A 14,066-nucleotide genomic window follows, 5' to 3' on the forward strand; every position below is an offset into this window, starting at 1 on the left:
TCTAGAGTGGTATAAGGAAAATGCAGTTAATTTATATTATGAGAGAGGGCTTGAAATCCTTCTTCATATTGCTGAATTAATTTTTAGCAACATGGCTAGCATGACTGCTTTCCTGAATAATTACAGTCAACATAAATAGTTTTCACAGCAAGTCATTCAAATATTTATAAATTCTGCTTCATTATTTAAAACCACAAATAACCATATATTTAAATATTTTCAAACTAAAAATGTTTCTCAGAATTAGATTCAAATGCATAGACACAGATTATTAACAATAAGGAATGTCAGTGCCAGGAATGCCAACCAAAACATTTCAGATAGGAAGTACCTATTTGTACATGTAAAAGACTAGATTTATTTTTATGGATACAATGGGTACCAATTTTCTATTGTAAATAATGAGAGTTCTTCTGGGATACAAATATTCTCCGACGCAATTGAGTATTTGCAAATAAATTCTTCAGCAACATGAACTAAAGAGCTTATATCTTAATGTTAATATATAACCCAAATTTTCTGCCGTATTACATCCAAGAATGAAAGATGAAAAAAATGGAATCTGTAAATATATAGCAAAATACAGAAGATACTGTTTTTAAAAATGTCTTTTTTTCACAAATGCATAGAAAAATTGAAAATATTGCACTCTTATAAGGGCTTTTCTACTAAGAACATTTATGAAAGAATGTTATGTATCATAATATTTTTTTATTTATTTATTTTAATTTGATTTATATGCTGCCCTTCTCCAGAGACTCAGGGCAGCTTACAGTGTGCTAAGCAATAATATTTCTTTGAAAATTCTATCCGATGAGAACCATCTTAACATTTGATTAATTTTTTTAGTTTGTTTGATGATGTCAGTTCTCAGAAGTTAGCAATATGCAGAATGCATCAATTGCACCCTCTTGTGTTGGGCATGCATATCTCTTTAATGATATTTTTAATGAACCATTTATATTTTAATACTGAATCAATTATCAATAGTCAAAAATCAAACAGTTATAATAATCATAATAGTCAAATATTTACTATCATAGAAAAGACTAGCATATAAAAGAGTATATAGCTTTATTTATGTAACACAATTTCCCCATTATTTCTAATTATTTAACAGTAGCACACTCATTTTCAATATAATATTTAAATATCTTTAAATTTATGTTACTTACACTAATACAGGTTTCCCTGATATCTTGGGATGTCTTAGAACTTCTGAAATGGTTTCTTTTGTCTCTTCCATTCTTTCCACATCACTTGAATCCACAACAAATATTACTCCATAGGATTCAGCATAGTAATTTTTCCAAATGCCCCGGATACGTTTTCCACCTCCTAAGTCAAAAATCGTGACTTCAAACCATCGTTGTTTAAGATCAATTTTAGAAAATCCAACTGTTGGAGCCACATCTTCAGGGGATTCTGACAAAATTAAAATATACTATGAGAGACAGTTCAATGAAACTTGAATAAGAATTTTGATTTATTCTAATAATCTAATAATGTACTGGATTGTTTGGGTCTCTCACAGGTACAGTTCACAGTATAGGCAGTATTGAGTTATTTGTAAAAATAATAAAGGCAAGCTACAAATAAATAAATAAAATAAATATATTCCCAACATTTTATATTTTCCCCAAACAATATGGAGAGGCAAACAGAACTGAGGGTCAGCAATTATCTGGAGCTGGGAAGAAATTACAGGGTTTCATAGTTGCAGAATAAGAATAAAGAAAAGAAGCATGGGGGTTACTCCTTTAGTACACTACTCATAAATTATACAAACATCAAATTGTTATGTAATAGTTACATACAAATTACAAACTGCCTATATATAAGAATATCTAAGCAGCAGTTAAATATATTTCTATATGAAAATAAACAATTATTATGACTTCACCGTTTGTGAATTCTGATATGACCAATTACCCCACATTAATTCCAAACTATAATAGAGACCTATACTAATGCTAAATATTTTATTTTACTGTATAAGTAAAAAATAATATTATTAATCATTAGCTTAAGAGCATATCAAAGTTAATACTTATTTCAGAGCAACAGTAATATTACAGTGAAGCATGCTTTTACTGAAAATGTATTTCAGACCTTATCTGTACAAAAAGAAGTTGAATGAAACTTATTAGACAGGTTCTACAGAATTCCATATGCAGTGTTGATATACTGAGGGAAGTGAATTTTCTTTTATGATTATCCTGCATGAAGTGGAATTCCCTAACATACAGAGATAGACTTTCCTGACTTTAGAGAATAGCCACTTAATTAATGGGGCACCTTAGAGAATAGCACTTAATTAATGGGGCATTAGTGTATATGAGTTCTTTTTAGTCAGAGGAAATGTTCAGTAGATTCAGTAGATATTCTAAGGTATCTAAAATATGCATAACAAGAAACCAATCGACAAGCATACAATTATGCATATTTCCACCAACCAAAGAAGTGCCAAATTAAAGATGTAAGCTAAAATATGAAATCTGCATTATTTTCAGAGATGTTTCTTGTCTTTAAATTCTATGGATGGGGGTGGTGGTATATACTTTCTTTCTCCCAAAACAATGAGATATTATTTGATTTAACAGAGTAAAATATTACAGTGTATCAGATCCTGATTACAAGTTTAAACATGAAAAAAAATTTAACAGTATTATTTTGAAAATTATAGGTTAAAATAGAATATCCAACATACCGCCTTGGATTCCTTTTACTGTTGCAGTTTTCCCAGCATTATCAAGACCCACCATGATCAATGTCACCTTCCTTTGAAATACCAACAAAAAGAAATTAGAATGTTGTCCTTAAAAAGAGCACATAATATTTTACAACAAATAAATATACTTTCAATATTACCACCCAAAACCACATGGCAAAGATTCAACAAAGATTTCATCTATTTTACAAAGTGCAGGTAAAGTAAGTGGTCTCTAACAAGTTCTAAAACACATGGAAAAATATAGGGAGCAACAGAAAGAGACTTAACTCTTATTTCAGTTCTACGGTATGTAGAACATGGTACTAAAACCATCAAGGGGATGATTTAATATATTAAGATACACATTGAAGAACATTTGTAGAATATTTCTATTGTGAAGAAAAAAACTATCTAGCCTCTAGATAAAAATTTGATACACTTCAATGAGCACAGAATCTCTAAATGTTCAAAGCAGACAAATTAAAAAAAAAATGGGTAGAATGTGAAGGAAGAGGAAAAACAGAAGAAGCCAGCAGAGGGATGGAAGGGAGAAGAGAAGAGAAGAGAAGTGAAATATTTTAGAACTAAGAATAGTATTTTTTAGAAAAAGAAATTTTAAAAGGATTGTCTCATGAGGAACAAAGATTCTCATTGTTGAGGCCAAATGCTGAGTAGACAGAAATCAGAAAATTGACAGATAAACGTATAGTAAAAGATCTAGAATAGTTAAAATGAGGTAAAATCAGACTATGAATGAAAGTCTTTACCAGTGTTACCCAAGACAAAAGTTTATATTTTCAAATCTTGTAAAAGAAAAAGAAACATAGTTTAAAAATGGATTAAATAAAAAGTGGCATGTCAAAAAAGTAAAGAATTCATGGAAATTGAGACATGTCTTAGTTTACATATCTCAGATGCCATAATGTTCATTTGATCTTGGCAAAGCATATTATGTGTATTAGCCATTGTAGTTTATAAACCATATTTTATGGATCAGCATGCAGTATAAACTTATCCACCATAAATAAAATGGATAACAGAAGCCAAGAAAGAAAGGAAAATTTAAAGTTGACAAGTTCAGTACTCACAGCATTGAACTATATGAAGTGGAAATTTCAAGAATTATATTTGTATATATACATAAAATACAGTATAGCCTTTGGAAATTAAGGAATGAAAAGTAATCCATAATGTCAGGATAATTAGATCTTAAGTTTTTTCATTTTTTTCCTTGGGATTATGTATTTTTAAAATGTATCTATACAGTCCTCCACTTTTGACAACTGAGCTCAAAATTTATGTTGCTAAGTGATAAATTTGTTAAGTGAGTTTTGCCCATTTTATGACTTTTCTTGCCACATTTGTTAAGGGAATCACTGCAGTTGTTAAATTAAACACATGGTTGTTAAGTGAATCTGGTTTCCTCGCTGACTTTGCTTGTCAGAACTTTGCAAAAGGTGACCACACGACCCTGGGACCCTGCAACTATCAGTTGTCAAGCTACTGAATGTAAATCACATGACCACGGGGATGCTGCAACGGTTGTTAAATGTGAAAATTTGTCGTAAGTAACTTTTTTCAGTGGTGTTGTAACTTCAAACAGTCACTAAGTGAACTGTTGTAAGTCAAGGAATAGCTGTATATAAGCAATTAGGTTATGTGCTGTGTGGGATGTTGGGTAAATAATTTGAACTGATCAATCTGCAAGACTAAATATTGACCATGAAAAAAGGATTTTTAAAAAATACATGGTAAAATCAAGATGTAAATTTATTAGACATCATTACCTATAATTAATATTATAATCTTTTTGCCCAATCCATAAACATAGGTGTTACAATTCTTGATTTTTACTGCATAGTTTTATAACTCAAACTTGCACATTATTATTTTATCATTAGAAATTGATTAACCGCTGTTTATATATATTTTAAGCATTTTAACTAACAGACTTTTAATACAGAATTTAAACAGTAATTTACACATATCCAAATATCAAAAGATAATTTAAATTGACTATAAGCAATTCCTAATGAATTCAGTAAGCCTTATTTCCAATTAACCATAATAAGATTAGAGTTCAAAAAATTACTTTATACCATTTTAGCAACTCATATGCACCAGGAAGAACATTTTTACTTCCTGATTCTATCATTCCAAGAGAAGACAGAGATAGTATGCAAAGAACAAACTTTGAAATAAATTCTGAGTTGCTCAAAAATTTTAAAAAAGAAACTTAGTTTCAAACAAAGAACCCTTGATGATTTCTAAATAGTTTAGTTGCTCACTTACCAATAGCATAGAGATATGTACAAATAACACTTTCCTTTTCTGCTTTCTCCCTGTACAAATCTTTATTTCAGCAGAAAACAGAAAAGGGAAAGGTTTTTTTTACATATCCTATGTAAATCATATGCTAATGAGAAGGGAGCAACTATTCAGAAATCATCATAGATGCTTTGTTTGAAATTTAAGTTTCCTTTTTAAATGGATGATACTTTTCCAAAAACATAAAAAAATCTGCTGCTGAAAATTATTATTGATTGCCTATTTTTTTTTTAATTTATTTATATGCCGCCCTTCTCCAGAGACTCAGGGCAGCTTACAATGCGTTAAGCAATAGCCTTCATACTTTTGTATATTTTATACAAAATCAGCTTATTGCCTCCACAAACCGGGTCCTCATTTTACCTACCTTAGAAAGGATGTAAGGCTGAGTCAACCTTGAGCCTGGTGAGAATTGAACTTGCAGTAACTTCAGGGAGCTGGAAGCTAAATACTACCTTTAACAGTAGCATTAGCATTTTTGACAGTACAATTGCAGTACTCTGGGTCTCAATTAACCCAAAAATGATTTATTAATCCTTACGTTAGCAGACGACTCAAAGGAGTCAACTAGAGACTATGGGGCTAATCTGCTTCTAAACAATGATGTAGAATTCTTTTAACTGTCTAGATCCACAAACTTTAGAAAAATTAAAGAAGCTTGGATTACAGAAACTTCAGTAAAATATCTTTAAGGCTAGTTGCGGAGTAAATAAAGTACTACTGAAACTGCAAAATAAATTTCTCATCCTAATGTATAGTGAATTCATTAAATGAAATCCCTTTAAATGATTTGAAATGCTTATTAGCCATCTAGGCTAAGTTGTCTTTTACAGGATGAGCTATCAACAGACTCACCTGCTATCTTTTAACTGTTTATGGCTATTTTCCTTTCCATTACTTTTTCAATCTCCTCAAAAATTTCTCATATAAGCCTTGTTCTCTGTAAACAGGGCCAATGGATAACTGAAGTATGCCTAATGTGAGATCTTTGCAGCATGGCCAACAGAATAGGCAAAAAGCACACAAGAATATGTCATAACCTTAAAACAGACAACATATTTATGTTTTGTTTCCCTCTGATCTTAATATGAACTCCCACCATTCTCATTTCCTATGTATCAATAACACTCCATGCATCCAACTACACTTTTAAAAATATATATGACATAATTAATTTTAATTACAGAAAATCTTCCTTATAATATTCCAGATATTTTGCCTTGGTCTGTTCTATGTGAAAATGAGTTAACTACAGGTCTACATACCTTCATAACTGCTGTACCATCTATAATCTTCAAAGTTACTAAAAAATGAGTATTTTAAAGCCTGGTCATTTACCTGACGGGTTCTCGCCACCGCTTTAACCAGCTACAGCAATTGGCCATCAGACTGTACATCCCTTTCCAACAGCCATTCAGAGCACCAAATAAACTGCAGGTATCGTATATTGACTAATTCCAGAATATTCAATCAAGGGTTGAAGAGATCAATTTGAATATTGCCTTATTACCAAAATAAAGGGGAGAGTAAGAATACACAATAAGTTCTTGGCAACTGTAGTCTTTCAAACCAATCTCACTAAAGAACTACTTCTATAACATAGCAAGCACTCTCCTTTATTTTGTGGGGCCACATTTATTTAAAATGTTATAGTTACAGTCAGAGTGCAGCATCCTTATCTTTTATCCAAGAAAAGCAGTTTTTAGATAATCATGCATATGAAACAATATAGCCATAGTTTTCTACCTCATTCTTTAATCAGGAAAGAGTTGACTGAATAGCCAATCAAAAACTGGATTTATAAAAGCTACATTCAGCAAAAACACAATATTCCCAGAATTCCCAGAACCTATTTTTACAAAAAATGTTAAAAATAAACAAATCAAAGGAAAAGGTTGAACAACTAACATAGGTTGAATAAATGAAAATAGAATAAAAATTAAAAGCTTTCTTTATTGTCAAATGGATAGAAAAGTGGGCCATAAATTCAAAGTATATTAGTTTTTAAAAAATAATTTACTCTATTCAAAGCAGGTGGGAAAGAATTAACAGTAATTTAAATACAAAAAATACAATATTTCCTAGAATTTTAATATTACAGGCACACACCTGAGCAAGCACTGGTTTGTTACACTAAACAACCACTATCAGAAAGATAGTAGAAAGATTGGTAACGAGGCAGAATCACCTTACAATCTCCATAATACAGTAGGACATTCTGTAATAAATGAATTAAAAAAGGAGAGGCACATCATAAAATTGTTAATAGTATTATTTCTAAAAAGGAATGAAAGCTTTACGCATCCAATTGTGACATGCATTATTTGTAAGGCATGTATGAAATGATTTCATTATTATTCAATGAAATCAGGTATAAGATCTGCTGTAGGCTGATTTGTAGAATGTATCCAAAACTTCTAATGGAGCATATGTATGTGGTTTTTAAAAATGCAGTTAAAGATGTTAACTTTAACAGTTAACAGCACTGGAAGTAGAACCAGTAATTATAAAAGCAATGGATTTATTTATTTATGATTAAGGAATACGGCGAAGTCAGAAAGCTTCATGGATCAAGGATGGCTTTTAAATCGTAACTAAAGTTCAAACTAAAGCTTATTGTCAGATTGAGCCACCTAATTTTTCCATCCTCCTTCAAATATGCATGAGTGTTTCATGATACCTTATGTATCATGTATTATCATGTATGATACCTTATGTATCATGTATTACATAAAATGTAAACAATACAACTGTGATTAATGCACAGATAATTCTGATTCATGCCGCCGTCTCCTCTCAAATGCTTCTCTACAGGCAAGTTCAGCTTTCCTCCTTGATAGTCTATTAAACAGTTCAAATAATTAAAAACAAAACAAAACACGGCAATGCCTTATAGACGAAATATGCACACTCCCAAAAAGTGTATTTTGTGAGCTGACTATTATACAAACTTACAAACAATTGTAAGCTTTGGTCCTACATTAGAAAGGCACTGCTTCGGCTTTTATATTCTGCGATGTGCTGTACTCAAAAGCCGAATAAATATGAATTGCATTCCATCGTTCATTTTAAATTCCGGTGTCATAAGCCCGAGACATGAGCGTGTTCACGCGCGAGAAACGCACGGACGGGGGCAGTTATTCAACGCCACCAAATCTTTGGACCCGGGAATGACTGTCGTACCAGAGCACTAACAACGGTGGCCAGCAGCCCAGTACTGAACGAATCGTTCCGAGCTATGAGAACTGTTCTGTTACAATGATTTATTAGGATGGCCAGAGGGGAAAAAAAAATAAAGGAATGCGCCAAGCCTTCGGCTCTAAACAAGCAGCCCAGGCGCCCCCCTCGCCCCCACGTTAAATTAGATTCACAAAGCTCTCCCGCCCCCGAGGGCCTCCTGACCGTCTTCTCGTCTCCCCGTCGCTGAGAAATCCTATAGTAGCCATAGGTTCTCGGGGCGGCCTTTCTACAAAGTCACGTGACCGCGCCTCTTTCGCAAGTTTATCTAGACGTCTTCACGTGATGCTCCCGGAGTATGCTTATTGGCTAGTCTCCGATAGCAACCGTGCGCAGGAAGGACGCGTAACTACGTCGGTCTCCCTTAACTACGAGAGAGGGAGGGGGGAGAGGGGGAGAGAATGAGAGAAATAGAGACAAGACCCCAAATGAGGAAAGGAAACAGCCAATGAAGGATTCCTTGACTGATGGCACCCACCAATCATTGGTCCCGCGAGGAGGCAGGATTTAGTTTCCAGAATGACGGACGGGTGCCTGGAATTCTTGAATTGGAGTGCTGCTTTATTCCCTGTGCGCGTGCGCTCCTGGAAAGTGACTGAGGGGCGGGGGCGGGGGATCTGAAGATTTTTACAAAACTGTATAGCCAGATTCAATATAATCTCATTGTTAAATAGTGGCCGCCAAATAAAATAAAAAAAATACTTTGGTAGTCTATCACAGATCTGGAGAAGTTTTAACATTTCCACATGTTTCCTGCTTAGGAGAACAGACAGAGTAGGAGCTGCAGGAAATATTGATCCTTACTTGACTACCTACCAAAGGTCGAGCATCTTGTAATTCAATAAGACTTTAATCACTTATTCTTGATCCAATACTAATAAGTGTTCCAGAACAGCACCCTGCTACTTCTACTCTGAAGGAGTCTCACCTAGCAATATTTTGTTTTTATTATTTTTAATGTTTCTGAGGTCTTTAACCACATTTAACCAATGTGGGATTTACAAAGAGAAGACATTTTCTGAAGTGGTTCAGATGTCATTTGAAGAAGTGTACTGAAAGTTTTGATTGAGAGCAAGATTTGTACTTTTGAATCAGGCAACAAAAATAACTGGCTACCCTAGCAGTTAGGCATACTTTATTCCCCCCCACCCCCCAAAAAAGCTATCGATAAGCCATAATTTACTATATTAGAAATGATAAATTTAATTATTTATTTATTGAATTTATATTGCTGTCTATTTACCCATGGCGACTCAAGGCGGCTTACAGAATATAAAACCACATTGAAAACAAAAACTAACAAAAAGAATCAAATCAATTAATATAGTACAATATAACAAAATCACCCCCACCTCCCCACCCCCACCTCCACCCTGGCAACAACAGATCACACAAACCATTTAATGGCCTTCATCCTTGTCTGGGTTCCCCAGGTCCACTGGCAAAACCAGGTCTTCAGTGCCTTCTGGGAGAATATTAGAATGGGGGCCATTCTAATCTCTGGGGAAATGATGTTCCAGAGAGACGGAGCCACCATGGAGAAGGTCCTTCTTCTGGGTCCCACTAGGTGTATCTCCTTCAGGGATGGGACCCGCAACATTCCCTACCTCCCCGGTCTGATGGGTCAGGTAGATGTGACCGGCAAGAGATGATCTCTCAGATAACCTGGTCCCAAGCCACGAAGGGCTTTAAAGGTGACAATCATCACCTTGAATTGCACCTAGAAGCAAATCAGCAACCAATGCAGCTCCCGCAGGAGACAACTAGAGTCTGCACAAAACCATGTGGCCCGCTGCATTTTACACCAACTGGAGCTTCCGGGTGCTCTTCAAGGGCAGCCTCATGTATGTTCCAAAAATGTATGAATTTTACTTGTTTTGCTTTCTTCATTTATTTTAGCTATCCTAATTTGAAATGTATCCCACCACCAATACCTAGCTTGTTGAGAAGTTATGACTACTGCATTCTATATGCACTATATTTGATTTATCTTAAATTTAATTAGAATGTTGTAATTCACAATGGAATTATTTACAATCATTTACATAGTAGCCTTCATAGTAAACAAGGATTTGGAATGTATAAAATATTGACCAAATGTATGTTTTTGTAAAGTAAACCTTGTATATTTATCCCTTTTTCACCACCTTTATCTCCGGTTTTGTTTTAATAGCTTTATTGTCATTGTATGTATATACACAGTATACCCATACAACAAAATTCACTTAACACCAAAGACCAGGTCCAACACACATAACAATCCCCAAACACACCCCCACCCACCACAAATTCCCCATCCCTAAACACCCAAACATCCACACAACAGACCAAGTAATACTAAGTTGCCTGTATTGAGATCAGAAACGCTTGTATATATATTGTGACCTCAAGTTTGAATTCATGGATTTCCCTGTGTGGACTGAGGCTTTTTGTTGCTGTTGTTAAATGACCTTTGTAAAAACAAGCTATACATTGACAATTATCAGACAAATATCTCCTATTACAGGAAGTAATTTTTAAAAAATTGTGAGTATATCTGGACACTTATCTTGGCAAGCTTACAAAACTTGCCTTTTTCCAGGACAATTTTTTTCAACTTCCTGGTGTAACCAACAGCTTTGGAACTCCCTGAAGCTTCAGGTATCAGCCAAGCTACTACTCTTGCTGAGGCTTTCTGTCAGGTGCCAAGAATCAGGTATACACATTAAGTTCCAGTTTTATTGTGCATGAATATAGTCAGTTAACAGCCAACATCATATTCATACCAGATGAGAGTGAATGGAATTGAAGAAAAATTGGACTTAAATCTTTTATGGAAATGTAAAAACTCCAGGCTGATAATTTTAGACTCTGCTCCCTCGCTCTGTCTGTCCTTTTTCTATACTTTTCTAGAATGATCAAACTCTTAAAGAGGCAAAATGATTCCAATACATGAAAGTGTATGTCAAGAGCCTTGGTGGCGCAGCAGACTAAAGTGCTGTTAAGTAACACCAGCTGCCTGCAATTACTGCAAGTTCAAATCTCACCAGGCTCAAGATTGACTCAGCCTTCCATCCTTTCGAGGTAGGTAAAATGAGGACCCGGATTGTGCGGGCAACAAGCTGACTTTGTATAAAAAAGAAGACCGCTGAGGGGAGGCCAAAGCCCTACTAAGCAGGGATATACAAAAAAGTATGAAGGGTATTGTAAGCCGCCCTGAGTCTCCAGAGAAGGGCGGCATATAAATCGAACAAATAAATAAATAAAATAAACTGGTTACAGTTCAAACCTGAACATCAGGGCTACAAAAAAAGGAGCTCCATGCAGTCCATCAAACATTATTTTGAGACCCTCCTCCCTCCCCCCAAAATCTCAAAATGACTGCCTTAAGAATTGCAGATATTTCAGTGACTATTTGGCCACAAAAAAATCATGTGCATCTTCACCAATAGGTCACGATTTTGCTAGCATTTGGAGTGTAACATTGACAAGCAGGTCCATGTAGGACTGCAGCATTATAATACAAGTTTATGTGTCTCTTTAGATTTTTTTTCTAAAAAAAAATCTGTTGGGGAATCTTAGGATTCACCAACAGATGACACTTAAGATGCCATGCAAATTTCTTCCTTGTTCATCAATAAGCTATCTCTAGTCAGAATTCAATTGTAATATGTAATTAAAGCCAAGACTGAGATACTTAGGTAGCAATTCATTTAAAGCCATACATAGCAATTCACTGATGTCTTTGGAGGATAGTCTTCAAAAAGCCTTGTTACATTAAAATTGAAACCTTATGTACTGTAAACAGTGGACATCACATGACACCTTTTCCAAAAATTCAATGCACCGATTTATTCAGCAAAACCAATTGTCTTGAGATTGCGTAAAACAGAGCTGGGGTATCAGCCAGAGAGGCTGAGATCTCACGTGCTTAAAACTCTGATGGCTTCATTTCCAGCACGCTGTGCAAATACAGCCTCACGCTAGCCGAAGGGCAGCTTTGATTTTGGAAAGAGGAACGAGTTGAAGGTGAGCTGCCCTTTTCTGTGTTATTGGCAACGAGCAGCTTCTGGGCCAGTGCCATAATGTCCTCCCCTCGGCCTTCCTGTTTACCCACCACTTGAAATGGACAGGACCGCTTCCAGGAACTGTCTTGCCTTCGAATGAGGCCATTCCCCCAACCAGTCTCCTCTCCCTCCCGCTCCGCAGGAGGACTAGACCGGGCAGAACATTGTCCTCGCTTCCCGGCACCGTGTGAACAGCCAAACGCCAACTGAGAGCCGATGCCAGCATCCGCTTCCTAGCTCCAAAAGAAGATAACGCAGACCCAGTTCGCTTACTAACTCTCAGCTTCTCAGAATGAGGCTCCTGGACATTATTTGCCTGCTTATTTACTGCCTCTTGATTACAACGATCGCGATCTCCCTCTCCGAGGCAAGGACGTGTAAGTAACATTAGTCTGCTTTCCAACTTTCGACAGTTTCAGTGGGGCTTCCGCGGGTTTTTTTTTTTTTAGTTAATTTGGACCTGTTTTTGTGCTTTCTTCCTCAAGCTGTCTTTTGGAAGAGATTGTAAAGAATAGTAACGGAAAGAATTCTATACCGACCTACTGTATAACCTTTTCTGTGAAAAGAAGTCTCTGTCCTTCGAATTCCTAGGGATGCAATGCAACCTGATTACTTGCACGTTTACTCAATAAAATAAATTTCACGGAGTTTAATGGGACGTTGTTCTAGTTTATGGCATCGCAGGCTTAGGTGGACCTGGTTCCTTGTTGCCAGGAATGTCCGAGAGGTTCTGATGTGTCCCTTAAACTCTGAAAGATCTGATTTATTTTTTTTTCACTAAGCAAATATCTTTTCCATCTCCATAAACAACCATATTTGTAATGAGGCTACAGGAGAATGAGTAATTATCATTGCAATGAGAGAGAGAGAGAGAAAATTCTAACCCCAGCAAAAGAAAGGGAGGACATTTGGGGTATTGTGAAATCATATTAAAAATAAAAGTATTTAAAAACTACAATTACTTCTGCAATGAAAAGTTTAAACAAGTATTTTATGTAGAGGATGCAAATTGTGTTTTTTTTAAATTATTATTGTCTTCCTACAAATGCATTTAAATAATGCATGCAGCCTCTTTAAATGACCTTTTGTCATTTGCATCTACAGTAAATCTTCAGTAATCTTCAGTAACTGAAAATGTGTTTCTCCCTAGCCTTATAACATTGTCTTCAATACATGCCCATCCTACGCAAGCTTAAACCATGCTTAGCTTTTCCAGTAATGATGGTAAAGTAATGTTGTGTTCCTTATTCTCATACAATTCAAGGCAGCCTCTAGATGTAAAAAAAAAAAGTTAGGTTTTGTTACTCATTACCCTGGAGGGAATCAGGTGACTGTGTGGGCTTGAAACAGATGCAGAAGAGTTAGGGGCAGCAGATTTCATCCCTGAATAGTTTTCTGCTGTCCCTAGGATAGCTGAATAAGCCCTTCAACTTTGCAAGACAAAAAGGATCAACATCTTAATTTTAGGTTAAATTAGGAGATGAAAGCAGATTCATTAGCAGCCCATGTTTTTCCTCATTAAGTATAATATAGTTTTGGTTGTTTTCCCCTTCCTTCTATAACAATTTCATAAATAAATTGCAGAGAAAAAAAAGAGAAATCCATGACTAAGTATGTTCTAGTAATCTGTATGGAAACTTTCCTGTTTAGGTACAGTTTCAACATACTGCAGGTATGGAACATGTAGACTTCTACAGATTTCACTAGGACGCTGAGATACCCATTATTTACCAAAGTTCTCA

At 35.2% G+C, this 14,066-nt stretch overlaps 2 protein-coding genes across 6 annotated transcripts in view; one reads left to right on the top strand and one right to left on the bottom strand.

The window, feature by feature from the left end:
• ARL13B (ARF like GTPase 13B) overlaps window positions 1-8,508 on the bottom strand; it is a 42,145-nt gene extending 33,637 nt beyond the window's left edge. For 2 of the 5 annotated variants that reach the window (XM_070943740.1, XM_070943744.1), the window contains exons 1-5: window positions 8,444-8,508; window positions 7,151-7,259; window positions 6,380-6,543; window positions 2,711-2,781; window positions 1,176-1,425 (exon numbers count right to left, since the gene is read on the bottom strand). In XM_070943740.1, coding sequence (XP_070799841.1) covers window positions 1,176-1,425; window positions 2,711-2,781; window positions 6,380-6,438 — 380 coding nt within the window. In that variant the 5' untranslated portion in view covers window positions 6,439-6,543; window positions 7,151-7,259; window positions 8,444-8,508. Of the gene's footprint in view, window positions 1-1,175; window positions 1,426-2,710; window positions 2,782-6,379; window positions 6,544-7,150; window positions 7,260-7,996 lie in introns of all 5 variants that reach the window. The other 3 variants (XM_070943743.1, XM_070943741.1, XM_070943742.1) reach the window with 3 other exon arrangements.
• Window positions 8,509-12,377: 3,869 nt separating this feature from the next.
• The window catches only part of PROS1 (protein S), a 38,193-nt gene continuing 36,504 nt past the window's right edge, over window positions 12,378-14,066 (top strand). Inside the window, exon 1 of the mRNA XM_070943745.1 lies at window positions 12,378-12,701. Coding sequence (XP_070799846.1) covers window positions 12,617-12,701 — 85 coding nt within the window. The 5' untranslated portion in view covers window positions 12,378-12,616. The remainder of the gene's footprint in view (window positions 12,702-14,066) is intronic.

This window comes from Pituophis catenifer, unplaced genomic scaffold (genome assembly GCF_029215685.1).
Source record: "Pituophis catenifer annectens isolate HBS135680 unplaced genomic scaffold, rPitCat1.0.hap2 SCAF_4, whole genome shotgun sequence".
Taxonomy (NCBI): Eukaryota; Metazoa; Chordata; class Lepidosauria; order Squamata; family Colubridae; genus Pituophis; species Pituophis catenifer.